Source organism: Nerophis ophidion, linkage group LG01 (assembly GCF_033978795.1).
Source record: "Nerophis ophidion isolate RoL-2023_Sa linkage group LG01, RoL_Noph_v1.0, whole genome shotgun sequence".
Lineage (NCBI taxonomy): Eukaryota > Metazoa > Chordata > Actinopteri > Syngnathiformes > Syngnathidae > Nerophis > Nerophis ophidion.
This window is the reverse complement of record NC_084611.1, coordinates 53,986,429-54,012,943: the sequence shown is the minus strand read 5'-3', so window position 1 is coordinate 54,012,943 and position 26,515 is coordinate 53,986,429. Positions and strand designations below refer to the sequence as shown.

At 42.2% G+C, this 26,515-nt stretch overlaps 1 protein-coding gene across 4 annotated transcripts in view; it reads right to left on the bottom strand.

Annotated features, from left to right (window-relative positions):
* mtus1b (microtubule associated tumor suppressor 1b) overlaps positions 1 to 26,515 on the bottom strand; it is a 128,135-nt gene that overhangs the window by 59,885 nt on the left and 41,735 nt on the right. For 3 of the 4 annotated variants that reach the window (XM_061907294.1, XM_061907287.1, XM_061907300.1), the window contains 3 exons: positions 20,672 to 20,848; positions 15,417 to 15,605; positions 10,077 to 10,241 (listed from right to left, as the gene is read on the bottom strand). In XM_061907294.1, the coding sequence (XP_061763278.1) occupies positions 10,077 to 10,241; positions 15,417 to 15,605; positions 20,672 to 20,848 (531 nt within the window). Of the gene's footprint in view, positions 1 to 5,853; positions 6,538 to 10,076; positions 10,242 to 15,416; positions 15,606 to 20,671; positions 20,849 to 26,515 lie in introns of those variants that run through there. The other variant, XM_061907306.1, reaches the window with a different exon arrangement.

Below are 26,515 nucleotides of genomic sequence, written 5' to 3'. Positions count from 1 at the left end.
TTTATGACCCTCTGAATCGCCTGTTTGTCTGCTTCAGTGCAGCTGGCGTACCACACTGTTATGCAGTACGTCAGCAGGCTCTCGACAGCCGAGCGATAGAAGGTCACCATCAGCTGCCTCTCCAGTCTGTTCTTCCTCAGCACCCTCAGGAAATGGAGTCTCCGCTGGGCCTTCCGGATGACCGCAGTTGTATTCTTAAGTTAAAGTACCAATGATTGTCGAACACACACTAGGTGTTGTGACATTATATATATATATATATATATATATATATATATATATATATATATATATATATATATATATATATATATATATATATATACATATATGTGTGTGTATATACTGTATATAATGATAATAAATGGGTTGTACTTGTATAGCGCTTTTCTACCTTCAAGGTACTCAAAGAGCTCTGACACTACTTCCACATTCACCCATTCACACACACATTCACACACTGATGGAGGGAGCTGCCATGCAAGGCGCTAACCAGCACCCATCAGGAGCAAGGGTGAAGTGTCTTGCTCAGGACACAACGGACGTGACGAGGTTGGTACTAGATGGGGATTGAACCAGGGACCCTCGGGTTGCACACGGCCACTCTTCCACTGGGCCATATATATATATATATATATATATACATATATATATACATATATATATATATATATATATATATATATATATATATATATATATATATATATATATATATATATATATATATATATATATATATATATATATTATATACATATATATAAATATGGCACTTTATTCCATAACTGGAGTTCAAGTTATTTTGGAAAACCTTGTTTTTGATTGATTGATTTATTGAAACTTTTATTAGTAGATTGCACAGTCCAGTACATATTCCGTACAAGTGACCACTAAAAGGTAACACCCGAATAAGTTTTTCCACTTGTGGGGCATCACAACAAAATTTAGGCATAATAATGTCTTAATTCCACGACTGTATATATCCGAATCGGTAATTAAGAGTTGGAAAATATCGGAATATCGGCAAAAAAGCCATTATCGTACATCTCTAGTTGGTTTGGTATGGTATGGTTATAACTTTGTGACGTGATACAATGCAAATTAATGAATAATATAAAATACAAACGTGACAGGTTGTAGCCAAAGGCTGATTTCCATCAGCATGTCATTGCAAAAAAGAAAAGCCCAGGGCTCCCATTAATTCAGGGTTATAGTGAGTTGTATTTTTCACTAGTGGGAATGCCTACATTAATCCGGTCTGTGGTGCAAAAAAGGGGGACCAGAGTTAGAACACAACAATGGCAGCCATGCTCTATTATAGAAAAAAAAAACTTTCAATGGATGAATAAGTAAAAGCCAGATGCGTCCTTGGCTATTTCTGGTGGGTAGCGCAAGTGAGTCATGTGGTTGCTGTCCCTCTAGATGGGGGTGCACAGCTAAAAGGAGAACATACAGCAGTCATCATAGGCGACTTTTAATCATTAAAATAACTTTTGACACATCAATCTTGTTGTAGTTAATTTTGTGCCGAGTTTGATCCGTTTTACACAATAAATAAGTCACAAATCATATTGTCCAAAATTAACAAAGCCTAAACAAGATTCCATTGTACCAGATATTGAATTAATGACACAACCATCTTGACTTTGAACACACTGCACACGAGTGAATGAAGCGCATACTTAGTCAACAGCCATACATGTCACACTAAGGGTTGCAGTATGAACAACGCCAAGACTGTCAAAAACATGTGTCATATACTGTAGTGAAACCAAAATAAACAACAAAAACAAACACATTTTAGTATGAACAACACCAACACTGTCATAAACATGTGTCTTATAGTGAAACCACAATAAACAACAACAACAAACACATTTTAGTATGAACAACGCCAACGCTGTCGTAAACATGTGCCATATAGTGAAACCACACTAAACAGCGACTGACACATTTTGAGAGATCGCAACACAACATAAATTCCCAGAATTCCCTGCACCACCAACTCTTCCGGGACGCTACAAAATAAACAAACGCTATCGGTGGATCTACACCTAACATCCACTGTAATGATACCACGTACAATAGCGTATTTAGTCGACAGTACTATGATTACGATCGATATTTTTTAACATCACAAAATCTTATTTGGTTTTTTGTTTTTCGGTCAACAGCCATACATGTCACACTAAGGGTGGCAGTATGAAAACCAAACAGCCATACATGTCACACTAAGGGTGGCAGTATGAAAACCAAACACTGTTATAAACATGTGTCATGTACTGAAACCACACTAAACAACAACGACAAACACATTTTGGGAGAATATTTGCACCGCAAGACAACATAAATTCCCAGAATTCCCTGCAGCACCAAGTCTTCCAGGACACTATAATATAAACAAATGCCATTGGTGGATCTATACCTAAGATCCACTGTAAAGATACCATGTACAATAGTGTATCTAGTCGATACTACTATGATTACGATCAATATTTCTTAACATCACAAAATCTTATTTTTTCAGCCATACATGTCACACTAAGCGTGGCAATATGAACAAACACTGTCATAAACATCTGTCATATAGTGAAACCACAATAAACAACAACAACAAACACATTTTAGTATGAACAACGCCAGCACTATCATAAACATGTGCCATATAGTGAAACCACACTAAACAGCGACTGACACATTTTGAGAGATCGCAACACAACATAAATTCCCAGAATTCCCTGCACCACCAACTCTTCCGGGACGCTACAAAATAAACAAACGCCATTGGTGGATCTACACCTAACATCCACTGTAATGATACCACGTACAATAGCGTATCTAGTCGATACCACTATGATTACGATCGATATATTTTAACGTCACAAAATCTTATTTGTTTTTTTTTTTTAGTCAACAGCCATTCATGTCACACTAAGGGTGGCAGTATGAACAACGCCAAAACTGTCATAAATATGTGCCAAATAGTGAACCAACACTAAACAACAACGACATAAACACTACAGAAACAACTGAGGTGGACGGCCGGTAGGCGGTAGCGGAGGGTGCACATTGTAGCGTCCCGGAAGAGTTTGTGCTGCAAGGGGATCCGGGTATTTGTTCTGTTGTGTTTATGTTGTGTAACGGTGCGGATGTTCTTCCGAAATGGGGTTGTCATTCGTGTTTGGTGTGGTTTCACAATGTGGCGCATATTTGTAACAGTGTTAAAGTTGTTTATACGGCCAACTTCAGTGTGACCTGTATGGCTGTTGACCAAGTATGACTTGCATTCACTTGTGTGTGTGTGAAAAGCCGTAGATATTATGTGATTGGGCCGGAACGCAAAGGCAGTGCCTTTAAGGTTTATTGGCGCTCTGGACTTCACCCTACGTCCGTGTACACAGCGGCGTTTTAAAAAGACATAAATACTTATGACTTTACTTTGCTTTTTTAAAACAGATACCGATAATTTCCGATATTACATTTTAAAGCATTTATCGGCCGATAATATTGGCAGTGCGATATAATTGGACATCTCTAGTTTCCTTAAAATATTTTTTAACCCAAATAGGTGAAATTACATAATCTCCCCTGGCACACCAGACTGTATCTCACGGCACACTTGTTGAAAAACACTGGTGTGGTTTGTTCACTATTTTATTTCAGGACAAAATTGCAATAGGAAACATATGTTTAATGTACCCTAAGATTTTTTTTGTTAAAATAAAGCCAATAATTACATTTTTTGCGGTTCCCTTTATTTAGAAAAGTACGAAAAAGTACCGAAATACCTTTGGTACCGGTACCAAAATATTGGTATCGAGACAACACTAATACACCCACTGGCAGAAATGTAGATTGGCGCCTATGGCAGTCATATATGTTCTGGCACTAGAAAGCCTATACGAGTACGCGCAGACAACGGATGGCCTTTATTGTGCTCTACCTCAGTGTTTTTCACCCTTTTTTGAGCCAAGGCACATTTTTTGCTTTGAAAAAATCATGAGGCACACAACTAGCAGAAATCATTAAAAAACAAAACTCAGTTGACAATAAAAATTCGTTGTTGCAATTGTTGGATACGACTTTAAAGCATAACTAAGCATGCATCAATATAGCTCTTGTCTCAAAGTAGGTGTACTGTCACCACCTGTCACATCACCCCTGACTTATTTTTTGCTGTTTTTCTGTGTGTAGTGTTTTACTTCTTGTCTGGCGATCCTATTTTGGTGGCTTTTTCTAATTTTTGGGTATTTTCCTGTAGTAGTTTCCTTTGAGCGATATTTCCCACATCTACTTTGTTTTTATCCTTCTTCATAGGGGACATTGTCGATTGTCATGTCATGTTCGGATGTACATCGTGGACGCCGTCTTTGCTCCGCAGTAAGTCTTTGCTGTCGTCCAGCATTCTGTTTTTGTTTGCTTTGCAGCCACTTCAGTTGTAGTTTCGTTCTGCATAGCCTTTCCTAAGCTTCAATGCCTTTTCTTATATGCACACTTTTTTTTTTTTTTTTTTTTTTTGGTATAAGCGTTAAACACCTTTTTACCTGTACCCTGCCTCCCGCTGTTTCAAACATCTACAAAGCATTTAGCTACCTACCGCCACCTACTGATGTGGAAGAGTATTACACGGTTACTCTGCCGAGCTCTAGATAGCACCGACACTCAACAACAAGACTATTTCAGTTGTTTTTATCCTTCTTTGTGGGGACATTGTCGATTGACATGTCATCTTTGGATGTACATCGTGGACGCCATCTTTGCTCCACAGTAAGTCTTTGCTGTCGTCCAGCTTTCTGTTTTTGTTTACTTTGCAGCCAGTTCAGTTTTAGTTTCGTTCTGCAAAGCCTTCCCTAAGCTTCAATGCCTTTTCTTAGGGGTACTCGCCTTTTGTTTATTTTTGGTTTAAGCATTAGACACCTTTTTACCTGCACCCTGTCTCCCGCTGTTTCAAACATCGACAAAGCAATTGGCTACCTGTTGCCACCTACTGATATGGAAGAGTATTACATGGTTATTCTGCCGAGCTCTAGACAGCACCGACACTTAACAACAAGAATATTTCAGTTGTTTTTATCCTTCTTTGTGGGGACATTGTTGATTGACATGTCGGATGTGCATTGTTTTTGCTCCATAGTACGTCTTTGCTGTCGTCCAGCATTCTGTTTTGTTTGCTTTGCAGCCTGTTCAGTTTTAGTTTCGTTCTGCATAGCCTTCACTAAGCTCCAATGCCTTTTCTTAGGGGCACTCGCCTTTAATTTATTTTTGGTTTAAGCATTAGACACGTTGTTGACCTGCACCCTGCCTCCCGCTGTTTCAAACAACTACAAAGCAATTAAATACCTACTGATATGGAAGAGTACTACACGGTTACTCTGCTGAGCTCTAGACTGCACCGACACTCAACAACAACACATCATTTGCAGACTATTATTACTGGTTTGCAAAAAATATTTTTACCCCAAATAGGTGAAATTAGATTCAATACTAGCATGCAGTGGTTGAAAAACACTGCTCTCCCCAACCATGGCAGCTATGGTACACACAGTAATATAAAGGCCCTCATTGGAGAAAGGGGGCTTACAATGGCTGCCGATGACAGGAGCAGACATCCGAGCAACTGAATTGAGGGCAGATTTGAACCGAAGATGAGAAAAGAGACGATGATGTCAGACAAAAAGGTGAAAATATTAAAATATTGTAGCAATAGTTTGGTTATTAGTGCTACAGGGCTAAAAATCTGACCGCAAAAAACGGGGTTACGGCTGGATAAAAAGGATACAAAAAATGACAACTTTCAAAGACATGGTGATCAATAAGGTGGGGAATGAAGACCAGGGACACGTCTCAGACCTGCGTGGAAGACCACGGTGTTCTTCCGACACCCCGGCAGCAGCTGCAGGTTTCGGAAAAGCCCCTTGGCCGTCAGCTTCACGTGGAAGTTTGACAGCGACAGCCTCGGGGACCACAACATTTTCGGAAATCCTCGTCTGGGCCGAACGAAGGACCTGGATTCTCCCTCCGGTGTTCAGCAAAAGGCTCCTCTTACTCTCACGGTTTGATTTGATTGGCAGTTAAATCCAGCGCCTCCTCGCATTCTTGCCAGATATTGGACAAAAATACTAAATAACATAAAATAAAGATCTCACTTAAAAAAATAAGTGAAAAAATTAAAAATGAGGATTGTTGCTTAAAATCGTCAACCCTTAATTCTGCAACAAAAAAAAACAACAACAAGAATGCATGAAAGATGGGACAAAAAAAACCCAAAAAAACCACATCCGTTTGTAAAATAGTCGCCACAGCGATGGGACGATGAATAGAAAATGGCGCCAAAAAGAGCTGTGGATTTTCCAGCTGCCAAGGTGCCCGGCGATAAAAGATGGAGAGAGGAGGAGAGAGAGAGAGTATGTTGGTGTATGTGTGAGGAAGGAGGCGGAGCCAAAATGGAGAGAATTGGTGCAGATGAATAGTAGTCCTCACTTCAACGCCATTAAGTCCCGAAGAACACGATGCCAGATGCTGTCAGAGCAAAGACTGTGCAAGATGTGTTTTTATCGGGGGTGGAAATGGACAAGGAAGAGACGCTGCATAGAGAGAAGGGGGAGGGGAGTGGCAGTCTAATAATCTCTTCATTTATTCAAACCCCCCACCTAAGGCCCGCCTCTCTCTCTTTCTCTCTCCATCATTCTCTCAATCCTCTTGTCAGCGTGAATCTATTTACCCTGTCAATATTTTTTTTTCAAGGTTAAATGTGATGAAAGAGAGGCATTGGGAAAAAAAGGCTTGTTTAATAAAAAGGTGTTAATAGGAGCTCCACTGTTTATTATGGGCCTGCTGCAATGCAATGCCAGCTGCCCATATCATTATCGTCCTTACTTCTGTTAGAGTAATTGTGTATATATTCTCACACACATCTTATGCTATAGTCGGATAGTAGAACCTCGGATTCAGGAGCAACGGTGTGGTTTTCGCCCTGGTCGTGGAACTGTGGACCAGCTCTATACTCTCGGCAGGGTCCTTGAGGGTGCATGGGAGTTTGCCCGACCAGTCTACATGTGCTTTGTGGACTTGGAGAAGGCATTGGGAAGTCCTGTGGGGAGTGCTCAGAGAGTATGGGGTATTAGACTGTCTGATTGTGGCGTTCCGCTCCCTGTATGATCAGTGTCAGAGCTTGGTCCGCATCGCCGGACGAGTTTCCAGTGAGGGTTGGACTCCGCCAAGGCTGCCCTTTGTCACCGATTCTGTTCCTAACTTTTAAGGACGGAATTTCTAGGCGAAGTTAAGGCGTTGAGGGGATCCTGTTTGGTGGCTGCAGGATTAGGTTGCCACCCTTCTGATTTTCCCAGGAGACTCCCAAATTTCAGTGCCCCTCCCGAAAATCTACCGGGGCAACCATTCTCCTGAATTTCTCCCGATTTCCACCCGGACAACAATATTGCTCCACGGCAGTCACCAGTCGCTGCTCCACACCAAGCACCGTCAGCTGCTTCCACGCCTGCCTTGCCGACTACGCGCACTGCTTCCACGCCTGCCACGCGCGCTGCCTCCATGCCTGCCACGCCGACTACACGCCCTGCTTCCGAAACGCCTGCCCACGACGACGCGGCCACCTCCCCGTCGGCCACGGATGTGGCCGTTCCCTGGTCGTCCGCCACGCCAAGTGCACCCACCTCCCCGTCGACCACGCATGTGGCCATTCCCGGTTTGCCCTCCTTGCCAAATGCAGCGGCGTTCAACACGTAGCCACCACCTACCTGACTCTCCCTTGCTAGTTGCGGGGACACTTGGTCTGGCGACCCACCGCCAAGCCCCCCCTCCACCCTCCCATGACTCTTGATCTTGCGTTGTTTTGTTTTTTTGGACATCTGGAATGTGTCCTTGAGGAGGAGGTACTGTCCTGTTTTTGTTATGTTCTGTTAGTTTTGGACTCTTTTAGTTCCTGTGTGACACCTGAGTTTTGTTTAGTTGCCATAGCAACTTATTATTTTCACCTGCCTCTGGTTAGTGGTACCACGCTCAGCTGCAGTCATCCACTAATCAGAGAGCTATTTAGTCACCTTGCTCCCCACGCTCAGTCTGGTATCATTAGTTGTTTCATGCCACAGTTTCATGCTTGTTTCATGCAAAACCATAGTTCATGTTGTTTGTTTCTTGCTACACCATAGTTTATGCTAGTTGTTTGCTTTATGCCGTGTGTCTGTAAGTTTTGTTTGTCTCATGCCTGGACTACGTAAGTCGTGTTTGTTTCGTGCCACAGTTTTATTAGTTCTCTATGTCCATAGTCTATGCTAAGTATTTTCTTTAACTCCAAGTGCGATCAGCCTTGTTTTTTGTTTTTGTACCTTTTTTGAGTGAAGATTATTAAATATGTTCCTACCTGCAAGCCTTGTCCGGAATACTCCGTTTGCATCCCGGGAGAACAAACCTCGCAGTTAGCTGTGAAATCCACGTTGTGACACATCCATAAATACATTGCAAAAGTGCAATATATTTATCTGTACAGTAATTAATTTATTTATATCTGCACTTTATTGCTCTTTTATCCTGCGCTACATTGAGCTAACGCAACAAAATGTTGTTCTCATTTGTACTGTAAAATTGTATTTGAATAACAATAAAAGGAAGTCTAAGTCCAAGTCTGAGTTTGTATAAAGTGTGAAAAAATCTTAGAATTATGGTTTTCTAAAAACCTTAACAGATGTAGCAGAGAAAACAAAATATCAAAATAATTTCCCATAAAACGAAGGTCTGGCAGTTTGAACACGTTTTACCACCAGGGGTCACCACAGCGAATCAATTGCATGTTGATTTGGCATAACATTTACACCAGGGGTCTCAAAGTCAATTTACCTGGGGGCCACTGGATACAGAAACTGGGTGAGGCTAGGCTGCAAGAAAAGGTTTCATAAAAAATCTAACATGCACTTTTTAAGGAATTCACCTTCTTTGAATGGCTTTAGAGCCCTAGCAACATACTTGCCAACTCTCACGATCTTCCCGGGAAACACCCGGATATCGGTGTCCCTCCCGACAATCATCCGGGGCAATCATTCTCCCAGTTTTTACCCGGACAACAATATTAAGGGCCTGCCGTAATGACACGGCTTTTAGCGTCCTCTACAAACTGCCGTCTCGTCGGCTTTTCCACCATACAAACATTGTGCCAACCTAGTCACTTATTGTATGATGCCTTTGCAGACCTACGGAAGTGACTGTAAGACATACTTAGTCAACAGTCATACAGGTCACACTGAGGGTGTCCATATAAACAACTTTAACATTGTTACAAATATGCGCCACACTGTGAACCCACACCAAACAAGAATGACAAGCACATTTTGGGAGAACATCCGCACCGTAACACACCATAAACACAACAGAACAAATACCCAGAATCCAATGCAGCCCTAACTCTTCCGGGCTACCATATGGGGCGGGGTTAGGGGGTGCAGGGGTGTATAATGTAGCCCTCACCGCGATTACAGAAGCCAAATACAACATGTGGCTGGGCTGGCACGCTGTTTGTACAGGTTGCAAAGGACGCTAAAGGCAGTGCCTCCACGGTGCACCCTTAATATTGTTAATTGGGTGAGATTGGGGAGAATGATTACCCCTGGAGGGGTGCTGTAAGTTGGGAGTCTCCCGGAAAAATCGAGGTTATACAAGTATGACTCTGTAAAGCGCCATTCATATAAAACCTGCGGGCCACACCAACATTAAATTTTCATATTAAGGTGCGGGCGCAAAATAACGTCTCGCAGGCCTCAATTGGCCCGCAGGCCGCATGTTTGAGACGCCTGATTTACACCAATGCCCCTCCTGATGCAATCCTCCCATTTAGCCAAGCTTGAGACTGCCACCTGACATCTGCAAGGCTGCGTGTTGGAGAATAAAATCTAATACCACCAAGACTTTTTTTCGCATTATTAACACAAAAATATATCCCGTGCAAACAGTTCAACTTGATTAACGTATTCCTCAACATTACTGATGATACCAATGTAAAGAGACAAAAAGTCATAGGAAACTTCTGTTTCTACAATTCCCAGCACAGCAGGAGAAGACTGTGTTACCTGTCCCGTGAATTCGGCCGAGTCTTGCAGAGCCACTTCTTTGCAAAGGACTGGATGTCTGCTTTGTCAGCTCCTGGCGGACAGTGGAAGGAATCTTTTCTGTCGTTCCGTTGGACGTTACTGCCTTAGTCCCGTTGTAATTGTTGACTGAGGGGATCTTCACACCTACAGGGAGAACATCGAAGATGTCAAACTTCAAAGCAATTCATGTTTTCGTATTTTTTTGTATATATATAGTGGTGTCTTACTCCTGGTGACTCTATTCTACAGTACCGGTAGTGTTCATTTAAAACTATTTTCTAATCCAAGCAGAAATGTTTGACAAAACCCAAAACCAGTGAAGTTGTGTCATGTCTTTTTGATCATGTCTTGTTTGGCTATGTTCTGTTTGGTTTTTGGACTCTTTTTTTTAGTTCCTGGTTTTTCACTCCCTGTTTTGTCACCATGACTACCAATCAGTTCACCTGTCCTCACGACTCACGCACCTGATTTATTTGAACTCACGCACCTGTTTTAAATCACCACATCACTATTTAAGCCTGTTATTTTCTGGTGGTCTGCCTGGCGACATCACATTCATGCTCTGCACTCTTGTCACTCTGTCCAAGTCAAAGTTCATGCTGCTCTTTTCCTTGCCACGCAAGTTTTTCTGTTATTTATGCCATAGTGCACATTTTTGTTTTATGTTCATAGTTTTGCCTTAGTGCACATTTTGTTTTCACAGCCAAGTTTTTGTACGTCCTTGTTAGGGCATTTTGTTTGTTCCTGTTTTGAGTTAAGATTTAATCATGTTCGTACCTTCGACCGTTGTCCAATCCAGTCGCTTTGCACCTCGGGAAAACAAACCAGACCACAGTCCACGCCTTGACAAGTTGTCACGTGTAAATGGTAAATAAAAACAGAATACAAATGATTTGCAAATCAGTTTCAACCTATATTCAATTGAATAGGCTGCAAAGACAAAGTATTTAATGTTCAAACTGGAAAATTTGGAATTAAATGCCTGCAACATGTTTAAAAAAGCTGGCACAAGTGGCAAAAAAGACTGAGAAAGCTGAGGAATGCCTGTCAAACACATACCACGGGTGAACAGGTTAATTGGAGATAGGTGGGTGCCATCATTGGGTATAAAAGCAGCTTCCATGAAATGCTCAGTCATTCACAAACAAGGGCAGGGCAAGGGTCACCACTTTATGAACAAAGGCGTGAGCAAAATGTTTAAGAACAACTTGATTTCACCATCTACGGTCCGTAATATCATCTAAGGGTTCAGAGAATCTGGAGAAATCACTGCACGTGACATCAGAGTGTAAAGGATATCACCACATGGGCTCAGGAACACTTCAGAAAACCCCTGTCAGTAACTACAGTTTGTCGCTACATCTGTTAGTGCATGTTAAAACTCTACTATGCAAGGCGAAAGCCATTTATCAACAAGACCCAGAAACGCTGCTGGCTTCCCTGGGCCCGAGCTCACCTAAGACTGACTGATGCAAAGTAGAAAGTGTTCTGTGGTCTGACGAGTCCACATTTCAAATTGTTTTTTTGGAAACTGTGGACGTCGGGTCCTCCGGACCAAAGAGGAAAAGAACCATTCGGATTGTTCTTGGCGCAAAGTTCAAAAGCCAGCATCTGCGATGGTTTTGGGGTGCATTAGTACCCAAGGCATGGGTAACTTACATATCTGTGAAGGTACCATTAATGCTGAAATGCAAATCATTGTATTCTATTTTTATTTACAAATTACACAACGTGCCAACTTCATTAGATCGGAACTCTGGCTGTCACTGAATTTGTTTTAATCTGCCATTGAAGTCTTCTAGCAGCTATATAGTTATGAAATAATGTAGGTCGTTACACGATGCATCTAATACTTTTAATTTCTGACCGTCCAAATGTTGACACACACGTAGGACGGAGGATTTCTGTCTGTCCATTATCTGTCTGAGCAATGATCCTGCAGCTGTGTGTGGAACTGTCAGTTTGCACGTCCTTCTCACAGGTGCTAAATAAAATGTAAAATAGTGCTCGCAAAAAGGTGTTTTTAAATCACGTTAAGTGTGTTAAATAATCATATTTGAATCGTCTCCCATTTTGGCCATTGTGATGATGAGCATATATACAATATTGCCAAAAGTATTTGGCCACCCATCCAAATGATGAAAATCAGGTGTCCTATAAAATCAAGCACTTAGGCAGATTGTGAAAGAATGGGCCGCTCTCAGTGATTTCCAGCTTGGAACTGTCATAGGATTGCCACCTGTGCAACAAATCCAGTCGTGAAATTTCCTCGCTCCTATATATTCCAATGCCAACTTTATCATAAGAAAAGTGAAGAGTTTGGGAACAACAGTAACTCAGCCACCACATGGTAGGCCACGTAAACTGACAGAAGCGCATAGTGCAAAGACTTTCTGCACAGTCAGTTGCTACAGAGCTCCAAACTTCATGCGACCTTCCAATGAGCCCACGTACAGTACGCAGAGAGATTCTTGGAATGGGTTTCCATGGCCGATCAGCTGCATCTAAGCCATACATCACCAAGTCCAATGCAAAGCGTGGGATGCAGTGGTGTAAAGAATGTCGCCACTGGACTCTAGAGCAGTGGAGACGCCTTCTCTGGAGTGATGAATCAATTATTTTCCATCTGGTAATGTGATGGACGAGTCTGGGTTTGGCGGTTGCCAGGAGAACGCTACATTTCCAACTGCCTTGTGCAGAGTGAGAAATCTGGTGGAGGAGGAATTATGGTGTGGGGTTGTTTTTCAGGAGTCAAGTTCCAGTGAAAGGAACTTTGAATGCTCCAGGATACCAAAACATTTTTGGACAATTCCATGGGACGGCACTTCAAGTTCATATGTGAGTAAAGGCAAGTGGCCAAATACTTTGGGCAATATAGTGCAATCCACTTTTAGTAGGTCAGTTTTGCATGTCCTATCAGGTTTGCACGTGTTTTAGTACACGCAAACCTTTAGTAAAATAGATGATAAATGGGTTGTACTTGTATAGCGCTTTTCTACCTTCAAGGTACTCAAAGCGCTTTGACACTACTTCCACATTTACCCATTCACACACACATTCACACACTGATGGAGGGAGCTGCCATGCAAGGCGCCAACCAGCACCCATCAGGAGCAAGGGTGAAGTGTCTTGCTCAGGACACAACGGACGTGACGAGGTTGGTACTAGGTGGGATTTTGAACCAGTGACCCTCGGGTTGCGCACGGCCACTCTCCCACTGCGCCACGCCGTCCCTAAATCAGGTCCAATGTCTTCACGGTGCCTCTGCAAAGTTGTTTATACTGCATGTTTACTCTTAAATATGTTAGGAACTTGCATGGCTGCAGCTTTAGTGATCCCAAGCTTCAGGAACCTGGAGAACGGGGAGCAGGTAAAATGAGTTTTGATTAACTTAAAACATAAATCGATTCTCGAGCACTGAGGAGTAAATAGGAACATGCTGATTGGCAGCCGGTCCACACCGGCTGCCAATCAACCGCAGGTGAGGGGGGGAAAAAACAGGAGACAGGAAATGGAAACAAAACAAGAGCACGGACAGGAAGTGAATACAAAAACAAGAAAACAAACAGAAATGAAGAGACAGATGGTCAGAAAATATATACAAATCCCGTTTCCATATGAGTTGGGAAAATATGTTAGATGTAAATATAAACGGAATACAATGATTTGCAAATCATTTTCAACCCATTATCAGTTGAATATGCAACAAAGACAACATATTTGATGTTCAAACGTTTTTTTTGTTGCAAATAATCATAAACGTTATAATTTGATGCCAACATCATGTGACAAAGAAGTTGGGAAAGGTGGCAATAAATACTGATGAAGTTGAGGAATGCTCATCAAATACTTATTTGGAACATCCCACAGGTGTGCAAGCTAATTGGGAACAGGTGGGTGCCATGATTGGGTATAAAAACAGCTTCCCAAAAAATGCTTTCTTTCACAAGAAAGGATGGGGCGAGGTACACCCCTTTGTCCACAACTGCATGAGCAAATAATCAAACAGTTCAATTCAAGAAAAACGTTTCTCAAAGTGCAATTGCAAGAACTTTAGGGATTTCAACATCTACGGTCCATAATATCATCAAAAGGTTCATAGACTCTGGAGAAATCACGCCACGTAAGCAGCATGGCCGGACACCAACATTGAATGACCGTGACCTTTGATCCCTTAGACGGCACTGTATCAAAAACCGACATCAATCTCTAAAGGATATCACCACATGGGCTCAGGAACACTTCAGAAAACCACTGTCACTAAATACAGTTCGTCGCTACATCTATAAAGCTCTACTATGCAGAGCGAAAGCCGTTTATCAACAACATCCAGAAACGCCGCCGGCTTTTCTGGGCCCGAGATCATCTAAGATGGACTGATGCAAAGTGGAAAAGTGTTATGTGGTCTGACAAGTCCACATTTGAAATTGTTTTTGGAAATATTCAACATCGTGTCATCCGGACCAAGGGGGAAGCGAACCATCCAGACTGTTATCGACACAAAGTTCATAACAGTTGTGATGTTAGGGTGGTGCATTAGTGCCCAAGGCATGCGTAACTTACACAACTGTGAAGGCACCATTAATGCTGAACGGTACATACAGGTTTTGGAACAACATAAGCTGCCTTCTAAGCGCCGTCTTTTTCATGGACGCCCCTGCTTATTTCAATGCCAAGCCACATTCAGCATGTGTTACAACAGCGTGGCTTTGTAAAAAAGAGCGCGGGTACTTTCCTGGCCCGCCGGCAGTCCAGACCTGTCTCCCATTGAAAATGTGTGGCGCATTATGAAACGTAAATTACGACAGCGGTGACCACGGACTGTTGAACGACTGAAGCTCTACATAAAACAAGAATGGGAAAGAATTCCACTTTCAAAGCTTCAACAATTAGTTTCGTCACTTCCCAAACGTTTATTGAGTGTTGTTAAAAGAAAAGGTGATGTAACCCAGGGGTGAACATGCCCTTTCCCAACTACTTTGGCACATGTTGCAGCCATGAAATTCTAAGTTAATTATTATTTGAAAAAAAAAAAGTTTATGAGTTTGAACATCAAATATCTTGTCTTTGTAGTGCATTCAATTGAATATGGGTTGAAACGGATTTGCAAATCATTGTATTTCGTTTATATTTATATCTAACACAATTTCCCACTCATATGGAAACGGGGTTTGTAGAAATAAGGGTCACGTTGTAAGGGGCCACGCCCCTGGCAAAATCGGGGCCCTAAGGTGGATTTTATTTAGGGACATGCCAGCAAAAACAATTCAGAGGGTAATGGTCAAATGCTGAAGAATGTTGATGAACAAGTAAGTGTACCTGAAGCTGTTTTCGATTGCGTTGACAGTGCCCGGTTTCTCAACGCAGGGGCCTTTGAGGCAGCAATGTTGTTCAAGTTGATGCCAGTGTTACAGGAAGTAGGCCCAGACAGGCTGCTGGTCGCAGGAGCACTGCATCTGCCGGGCCTCTCCTCTGTTGAAACCGGGCTACATGTGGATGTCAGAGAAGCTGGGGGGAAAAAAACACGAGGATTGTTCAAACGCTGTGATGAAAAAGGTAGTAAAAGGAGGATGACGTCAAATGCGCTGTATTGTTTTTAAGAAAGTATACATGGTTTGAATTCTAGCATGTCTCAGTCCTGGTACAGTTGCGGCAATTTTCAAGGATTGTGGTCAACCTGCGTCAGTATTTTCTTTACAAAATAATTTGGTGTGACACCAATGTGACACAGTAGTGTCAGTGCAGGTAGTGAGTGTGCCTAACACTCACTGACGCATCATTTACCCATCACTAGGGTTTTCTATATCCCATGTTAGCTATTGCTCTCCAACACACGCATGCACAAGAAAAATATGCACAGAGCAGTAAGTGAAAGACATCCATTACAGTATATATATTGAACAAAAATATTTGTTTTCGCTACCATATTTCATGACTTGAACTCAAAGATCTAATGAACTTGACTAGCCTGCACAGAGTCCTGACCTAAACCCGATAGAGCACTTAGAATGCTCCAGGATACCAAAACATTTAGTACAATTCCATGCTCCCAGCCTAGTGGGAACAATTTGGAGCGGGCCGCTTCGTCTTCCAACATGACTGTGCACCAATGCACAAGGCAAGGTCCATAAAGACAAGGATGACAGAGTCTGGTGTGGATGAACTTGACTGGCCTGCACAGAGTCCTGACCTGAACCCGCTAGAACACCTTTGGCATGAATTAGAACGGAGACTGAGCACCAGGTCTTCTCATGTGACCTCACCAGTGCGATTTTGGGAGAACGGTGGAAAATTCCTATAAACACACTCAGCAACCTTGTGGACAGCCTTCCCAGAAAAGTTGAAGCTGTAATAGCTGCAAAAGGTGGACCCACATCGTATTGAACCCTATGAGGTAGGAAAGGGATGGCACTTCCAACTATAAACACACAACACCTATTCCTCTCATATATTGTTCACAAATCCAGTCTAAATCTGTGTTAGTGAGCATTTCTTCTTTGCCAAGATAATCCATCCCACCTCACAGGTGTGGCATATCAAGATGCTGATTAAACAGCATGGTTATTGCACAGGTGTGCTTTAGGCTGCCCACAATAAAAAGGCCACTCTGATATGTGCAGTCTTGCTGTATTAGAGATCTGCGGGTCAGAAAAGCAGTTAATATCTGGTGTGACCACCATTTTCCTCAGCACATCTTATTTATATAGAGTTCATCAGGTTGTTGATTGTGGCCTCTCCTCTTCAATGGCTGTGCGGAGATGCTGGATATGGGGAGGAACTGGAACACACTGTCATTTAAGGCAGTATACTAAAGTAATGTCCGATCATTACCTTATAAAATTCGAAGTTCAGACTCATGTTCGGCAAGCTAATAATAATAATAATAATAACTGCTATAGCAGCCGCAACATTAATGCTGCCACGACAACGACTCCTGCTGGTCTACTGCCCTCGGTAATGGCACCATTCCCAAAGTATGTGGGCTCTATTGATAACCTCACTAACAACTTTAACAACGCCCTGCGCGAAACCATTGATAGTATAGCACCCCTGAAGTTAAAAAAGGCTCCAAAAAGGCATACGCCATGGTTTACTGAAGAAACTAGAGCTCAGAAATTATTATGTAGAAAGCTAGAACGCAAATGGCGCACGACTAAACTTGAGGTGCACCATCAAGCATGGAGTGAAAGTTTAATAACTTAAAAACGCATGCATACTGCAAATATCCAAAATAGTTTCTCTCGTTTTGATGAAATAACATTAGAAGAATTGTTACAACGTGTAAATGGAATAAAACAAACAACATGTTTACTTGACCCACTTCCTGGGAAACTTATCAAGGAGCTCTTTGTATTATTAGGTCCATCAGTGCTAAATATTACAAACTTATCACTTTCCTCGGGCACTGTTCCCCTAGCATTCAAAAAAGCGGTTATTCATCCTCTCCTTAAAAGACCTAACCTCGATCCTGACCTCATGGTAAACTACCGACCGGTGTCTCACCTTCCCTTTATTTCGAAAATCCTCCAAAAAATTGTTGCAGAGCAGCTAAATGAACACTTAGCGTTTAACAATCTATGTGAAACCTTTCAATCCGGTTTCAGGGCAAATCACTCTACTGAGACAGCCCTCGCAAAAATGACTAATGATCTATTGCTAACGATGGATTCTGATGCGTCAGCTATGTTGCTGCTCCTCGATCTTAGCGCTGCTTTCGATACCGTCGATCATAATATTTTATTAGAGCGTATCAAAACACGAATTGGTATGTCAGACTTAGCCCTGTCTTGGTTTAACTCTTATCTTACTGACAGGGTGCAGTGCGTCTCCCATAACAGTATGACCTCGGACTATGTTAAGGTAACGTGTGGAGTTCCCCAGGGTTCGGTCCTTGGCCCTGCACTCTTCAGCCTCTACATGCTGCCGCTGGCTGACGTCATACGCAAATACGGTATTAGCTTTCACTGTTATGCTGATGACACCCAACTCTACATGCCCCTAAAGCTGACCAACACGCCGGACTGCAGTCAGTTGGAAGCGTGTCTTAATGAAATTAAACAATGGATGTCCGCTAATTTTTTGCAACTCAACGCCAAAAAAACGGAAATGCTTATTATCGGTCCTGCTAGACACCGACCTCTATTTAATAATACAACTTTAACATTTGACAACCAAATAATAAAACAAGGTGACTCGGTAAAAAATCTGGGTATTATCTTCGACCCAACTGTCTCCTTTGAGTCCCACATTAAAAGCGTTACTAAAACGGCCTTCTTTCATCTCCGTAATATCGCTAAAATTCGCTCCATTTTGTCCACTAAAGACGCCGAGATCATTATCCATGCGTTTGTTACGTCTTGTCTCGATTACTGTAACGTATTATTTTCGGGTCCCCCCATGTCTAGCATTAAAAGATTACAGTTGGTACAAAACGCGGCTGCTAGACTTTTGACAAGAACAAGAAAGTTTGATCACATTACGCCTGTACTGGCTCACCTGCACTGGCTTCCTGTGCACTTAAGATGTGACTTTAAGGTTTTACTACTTACGTATAAAATACTACACGGTCTAGCTCCATCCTATCTTGCCGATTGTATTGTACCATATGTCCCGGCAAGAAATCTGCATTCAAAAGATTCCGGCTTATTAGTGATTCCTAAAGCCCAAAAATAATGCGTTTTCCGTTCGGGCTCCAGTACTCTGGAATGCCCTCCCGGTAACAGTTCGAGATGCTACCTCAGTAGAAGCATTTAAGTCTCACCTTAAAACTCATCTGTATACTCTAGCCTTTAAATAGACCTCCTTTTTAGACCAGTTGATCTGCCGCTTCTTTTCTTTTTCTCCTATGTCCCCCCCTCCCTTGTGGAGGGGGTCCGGTCCGATGACCATGGATGAAGTACTGGCTGTCCAGCTCGTCGGGACCCAGGATGGACCGCTCGCCTGTATCGGTTGGGAACATCTCTACGCTGCTGATCCGCCTCGCTTGAGATGGTTTCCTGGGGACGGGACTCTCGCTGCTGTCTTGGATCCGCTTGAACTGAACTTTCGCGGCTGTGTTGGAGCCACTATGGATTGAACTTTCACAGTATCATGTTAGACCCGCTCGACATCCATTGCTTTCGGTCCCCTAGAGGGGGGGGGTTGCCCACTTCTGAGGTCCTCTCCAAGGTTTCTCATAGTCAGCATTGTCACTGGCGTCCCACTGGATGTGAATTCTCCCTGCCCACTGCGTGTGAATTTTCCTTGCCCTTTTGTGGGTTCTTCCCAGGATGTCGTAGTCGAAATGGTTTGTACAGTCCTTTGAGACATTTGTGATTTAGGGCTATATAAATAAACATTGATTGATGATTGATTGACTTTGGTAAGGCCATTCTAAAAACTTAATTCTAGCCTGATTTAGCCATTCCTTTACCACTTTTGACGTGTGTTTGTGGTCGTTGTCCTGTTGGAAAACCTAACAGCGCCCAAGACCCAACCTCCAGGCTGATGTTTTTAGGTTGTCCTGAAGAATTAGGAGGTAATCTTCCTTTTTTATTGTCCCATTTATTCTCTGTAAGGCACCAGTTCTATTGGCAGCAAAAAAGGCCAAGTGCATAATACTACCACCACCATGCATGACGGTAGGGATGATGTTCCTGAGATTAAAGGCCTCACCTTTCCTCCATATTGCTGGGTATTGTGGCCAAACAGCCCAAACACGTCAAAAGTGGTAAAGGGATGGCTAAATCAGGCTAGAATTAAGGTTTTAGAATGGCCTCCCCAAAGTCCTGACTTAAAAATGTGGACAATGCTGAAGAAACAAGTCCATGTGAGAAAACCAACAAATTTAGTTGAACTGCACCAATTTTGTCAAGAGGAGTTGCTTAAAATTCAACCAGAAGCTTGTGGATGGCTACCGAAATAATTTTTGACCACTCCTCTTGACAAAATTGGTGCAGTCTAGTTCATTTACTCTCTGTAAAGCACCAGTTCCATTGGCAGCAAAACAGGCACAGAGCATAATACTACCACCACAATGCTTGACGGTAGGTTTGGTGTTTCTGGGATTAAAAGCCTCACCTTTTCACGTCCAAATATATTGCTGGGTCTTGGGCGCAGTTGGGCGTTCCAACAGGACAATGACGCCAAACACACGTCAGAAGTGGTAAAGGAATAGCTAAATCAGGCTAGAATTAAGGTTTTGGAATGGCCTTCCCAAAGTCCCAACTTAAACGTGTGGACAATGCTGAAGAAACAAGTCCATGTCAGAAAACCAACAATTTTAGAAGCTTGTGGATGGCTACCAAAAGCGCCTTATTGCACTGAAACTTGCCAAGGGACATGTAAGCAAATATTAACATTGCTGTGTGTATACTTTTGATTTGCTCACATTTTCAGTAGACACATAATAAATGAATAAAAGAACCAAACTTTATGAATGTTTTTTGTGACCTACAAGTATGTGCTCCAATCACTCTATCACAAAAAAATAAGAGTTGTAGAAATGATTGGAAACTCAAGGCAGCCATGACAATGTTCTTTACAGGTGTATGTAAACTTTTGACCACGACTGTTTATTAATATGTCAAACCCACCTTTGCACGTGGACTTGTTGTTCTCTTTGCATCCCATCAAGGAGGAACTCAGGCTTGGGAGAACTCCTTTTACAGGAAGTTTTGACGCTGGTCGTGCACCTGGTGGCTGCGGACTGACTCTTGATTTCGAGTTGGGATTTGAAGGGCTTGGTGTGGCATTTCGGGGTTTTGAAAGAGCTGAAAAGCAGAAGTTTGCGTTGTTTAGTAGAAGGTATGACAACATGACACGTTTTAACTTTGGAGTCTTCCATTTAGCCATTTTCTCTTTCTTGTACTTAGACTTAGACATTTTTTCAGACTTGCCATCCATCCATCCATTTTCTACCGCTTATTCCCTTTTGGGGTTGCGGGGGGCGCTGGCGCCTATCTCAGCTACAATCGGGCGGAAGGCGGTGTACACCCTGGACAAGTCGCCACCTTATCGCAGGGCCAACACAGATAGAAAGACAACATTCACACTCATTCACACACTAGGGCCAATTTAGTGTTGCCAATCAACCTATCCCCAGGTGCATGTCTTTGGAAGTGGGAGGAAGACGGAGTACCCGAAGGGAACCCACGCATTCACGGGGAGAACATGCAAACTCCACACAGAAAGATCCAGAGCCTGGGATTGAACCCAGGACTGCAGGACCTTCGTATTGTGAGGCAGACGCACTAACCCCTCTGCCACCGTGAAGCCCGACTTGTTTTTAGATTTGGAGAAACTTTAATGATCCACACGGGAAATTGTTCCACACGGTAGCTCAGTTACAAAGGATGGAAAGGACAATGCAGGTGTACTTATTTTTAAGTATATATATATATATATATATATACTGTATATATATATATATATATATATATATATATATATATATATATATATAATCTGTTCATGATTGAGTATATGCGTTCGTCCACTGTGTTCAATGGAGAAGTCTGATCTACAAAATTTGCAGGCAGCATACCCCTTCCCCTTCGAGCTGTCGTGGATGAACTGAAATTATTTTTTTCCAATCATTTTTGAACTTGCAAAAACCTTTTCTTCATACTTGTCGTCGCCATGTCTCTTCTTTGTTTTATCTGCTTCATCTCTGTTATGTTTTTGGACATTACAAATTGCCCCAATTTTTTTGAGCAATGCATGATGGGAATCCGGATGCTGCGTGTCAGTGTATTAACGTGCCGGCTGGAATAAACCCACCCTGAGAAATAGGTCTGTGCCTGCCTACTTTATGGGTTATAGATAAACCTATGGATAACGGAGACATATATAATAGTCTCCTTTTCAGATGAGAGAGGACACTTAAGGCAGTGCCTTTAAGGCACGCCCCCAATATTGTTGTCCGGGTGGAAATCGGGAGAAATTCGGGAGAATGGTTGCCCCGGGAGATTTTCGGAAGGGGCACTGAAAATCGGGAGTTTCCCAGGAAAATTCCGATTGTTGGAAAGTATAAGGACATGGGTGACAAGAGTCTGGTGTGGATTAACTTGACTGGCCTGCACAGAGTCCTGACCTGAACCCGATAGAACACCTTTGGGATGAGTTACAACGGAGCCTTCTCGATGAACTTGACTGTCCAGCACAGAGTCCTGACCTGAACCCGATAGAACACCTTTGGGATGAGTTAAAACGGAGCCTTCTCGACCAACATCAGTGTGTGACCTCACCAATGCGCTTTTGAGAAAATGGTGGAAAAATTCCTATAAACAAACTCCGCAACCTTGTGGACATCCTTCCCAGGAGAGTTGAACCTGTAATAGCAGCAAAGGTGGACCCACATCATATTGAACCCTATGGATTAGGAATGAGATGGGACTTCAAGTTTATATGTGAGTCAAGGTTACTTTTGGCAATATAGTGTATTGTAAGTATACAACAGGAAACCACTCACACATGAAAATATATAATGACAAACTCACAGTCCGGTGTTAAAAACCCCAACATTGCCGCTTTTGCATGTTTACAACTAATCCAAATAGACTGGAGTGTCATTCAAAAATTTTCACGGGCCCTTTCATAAGCACGGCTTTTGTCTGGCAAAGGAACAAAAGGGAAATGCCGACAAGGGAAAGTGTTTACACGTGTTCACCTCCGTCGCATTACGTCACATTAACAACAACAGACTCCCTGTCGACGAAGGCAGCGCAGCAGTTAAGCTCGGACTAAGTGACTGAAGCCAGCAGGAAACATCTGGTTTCATTTGGTTTCACTTCTAATCAGACATCAAAACGGGGAGGCCAGCTGGATTGTGTTACCTATGAAATCCATGTTCAGTCAGACCTGGACAATATGCACTCATTACGTACAACTTACACACATAAAAAAAAATTCTCAGTACACAAAATTATCTTCTTGTTCTCGTCTATACGTCTAAAACACGTGTAATGTAATGCTATGTACAAACCCTGTTTCCATTTGAGTTGGGAAATTGTGTTAGATGTAAATATAAATGGAATACAATGATTTGCAAAACCTTTTCAACCCATATTCAGTTGAATATACTACAAAGACAACATATTTATTGTTCAAACTCATAAACTTTTTTTTTTTTGCAAATAATAATTAACTTAGAATTTCATGGCTGCAACACATGCCAAAGTAGTTGGGAAAGGGCATGTTCACCACTATTACATGACCTTTTCTTTTAACAACACTCAATAAACGTTTGGGAACTGAGGAAACTAATTGTTGAAGCTTTGAAAGTGGAATTCTTTCCCATTCTTGTTTTATGCAGAGCTTCAGTCGTTCAACAGTCCGTGGTCTCCGCTGTCGTATTTTACGCTTCATAAAGCGCCAAATATTTTCGATGGGAGACAGGTCTGGACTGCAGGCGGGCCAGGAAAGTACCCGCACTCTTTTTTTACGAAGCCACGCTGTTGTAACACGTGCTGAATGTGGCTTGGCATTGTCTTGCTGAAATAAGCAGGGGCGTCCATTAAAAAGACGGCGCTTAGATGGCAGCATATGTTGTTCCAAAACCTGTATGTACCTTTCAGCATTAATGGTGCCTTCACAGATGTGTAAGTTACCCATACCTTGGGCAATAATGCACCCCCATACCATCACAGATGCTGGCTTTTGAATTTTGCGTCGATAACAGTCTGGATGGTTCGCTTCCCCTTTGGTTCGGATGACACTATGTCGAATATTTCCAAAAACAATTTGAAATGTGGACTCGTCAGGCCATAGAACACTTTTCCACTTTGCATCAGTCCATATTTGATGATCTCGGGCCCAGAGAAGCCGGCAGCGTTTCTGGATGTTGTTGATAAATGGCTTTAGCTTTGCATAGTAGAGCTTTAACTTGCACTTACAGATGTAGCGACAAACTCTATTTAGTGACAGCGGTTTTCTGAAGTTTTCCTGAGCCCATGTGGTGATATCCTTTAGAGATTGATGTCATTTATTGTAATACAGTGCCGTCTGAGGGATCAAAGGTCACGGTCATTCAATGTTGGTTTCCGACCATGCCGCTTCTCTGAACCTTTTGATGATATTATGAACCGTAGATGTTGAAATCCCTAAATTTCTTGCAATTGCACTTTGAGAAACGTTGTTCTTAAACTGTTTGACTATTTGCTCACGCAGTTGTGGGTAAAGGGGTGTACCTCGCCCCATCCTTTCTTGTGAGAGACTGAGCATTTTTTGGGAAGCTGTTTTTATACCCAATCATGGCACCCACCTGTTCCCAATTAGCCTGCACACCTGTGTTTGATGAGCATTCCTCAACTTTATCAGTGTTTATTCCCACCTTTCCCAACTTCTTTGTCACGTGTTGCTGGCATCAAATTCTAAAGTTAATGATTATTTGCACACAAAAAAAATGTTTATCAGTTTGAACATCAAATATGTTGTCTTTGTAGCATATTCAACTGAATATGGGTTGAAAAGGATTTGCAAATCATTGTATTCCGTTTATATTTACATCTAACACAATTTCCCAACTCATATGGAAACGGGGTTTGTACAATATCGGATTTGAACAAGATTTTTACTTTTCCATGTCAACATTTAAACAGTGACACAGCTTACCTTTATTGAGCCAAGGTTAACTATGTACTTTCTACCATCTAGCACAGACCATGAATTGATTAACGTGGACCCCGACTTAAACAAGTTGAAAAACGTATTCGGGTATTACCATTTAGTGGTCAATTGTACGGAATATGTACTGTACTGTGCAATCTACTAATAAAAGTCTCAATCAATCAAAACCTGGGCAAATTAAGGCCCGGGGACCGCGTGCGGCCCATTAAGCTTTTCAATCTGGCCCGCAGGACATTCCCAAATAATTTTTGCAAAATTTTTAAGATTGAAAGTGTAGCCGCCATTGTGAAGTGAAGTGAACTATGTTTATATTGCGCTTTTCTCTAGTGACTCAAAGCGCTTTTACATAGTAAAACCCAATATCTGAGTTACATTTAAACCAGTCTGGGTGTGGCACTGGGAGCAGGTGGGAAAAGTGTCTTGCCCAAGGACACAACGGCAGGGACTAGGATGGCGATAGCGGGGATCGAACCAGGAACCCTCATGTTGCTGGCATGGCCACCAACCGAGCAATACCGCACCAAAAAGTGAAGTGAATTATGTTTATATAGCACTTTACATAGTGAAACCCAATATCTAAGTTACATTTAAACCAGTGTGGGTGTGGCACTGGGAGCCGGTGGGTAAAGTGTCTCGCCCAAGAACACAACGCCAGGGACTAGGATGGGGAAAGCGGGAATCGAACCTGGAATCCTCAATCCATTCCAATCCAATCAACTTTATTTGTATAGCACATTTAAACAACATAAATGTTTCCTGCGATGAGATGGCGACTTGTCCAGGGTGTACACCGCCTTCCGTCCGAATGCAGCTGAGATAGGCTCGAGCGACCCCCCGCGGTAGAGAAATGGATGGATGGATAAATGTTTCCAAAGTGCTGCACAACAATATTAAAAACAATATTCAAATGTTATCCTTAGCTCCACCAATGTCTGAATAAAAACAAAAAATAAATAATTATATAAGTTGCTGGCAGGGCCACTATACCAACCGAGCTATACCGCCCCAAAAAGTGAAGTGAATTATATATATATATATATATATATATATATATATATATATATATAGCGCTTTTCTCTAGTGACTCAAAGCGCTTTTAAATAGTGAAACCCAATATCTAAGTTACATTTAAACCAGTGTGGGTAAAGTGTTTTACGCAAGAACACAACGGTTTATTGAAGGCTGAAACGGGGCTCGGGTTTAATAATTATTAATTGAAGGGGTTACACGACTTAGTGTAGACATGGTCTTAGAATAAGTTTACACTTTGCTTCCTCGCTCTCATGATGTGGCTCTCTAGCTTTTACCTTCTTTACAATCCTTCTTTCTTCTACCCCACAGGCCTCCCCCTTCTTTTTTAATCTCCCATCAGTCTGATTTACATCTATTCTTTCTTCACTCCCACTTCACCTTCATCTCCCCACTTTAGTTCATAACGCTTGGGTTTTCAGACCAAAAGACAGAGTGGGGCGGTTGCATAGGACTTTGCTTTGATTATAAACAAACTTTAGCGCACTACGCTTTTAGTCTTTGAATCAAACTTTAACATATGATGCTTTACTTTGGAGAGAACTTCATGTAAGAAAGTACAATGATTTGTTTTTTGGGGCGATTTCTCCTTCTTCTACATGTACAGACGCTTGTGGAAACCACACATGAATACCTTAAGAGAAAGCAATTGCAGCTATCTGGGATACAACACTTCTCAGACAGCAAGAGAACTTTTGAATGTCCGGGTCAGCTGTGATTCTACTTACCGAAAAACTTTTGTCCATTTGTCAGAATCAGATTTAGATCAGAATCAGAATCAT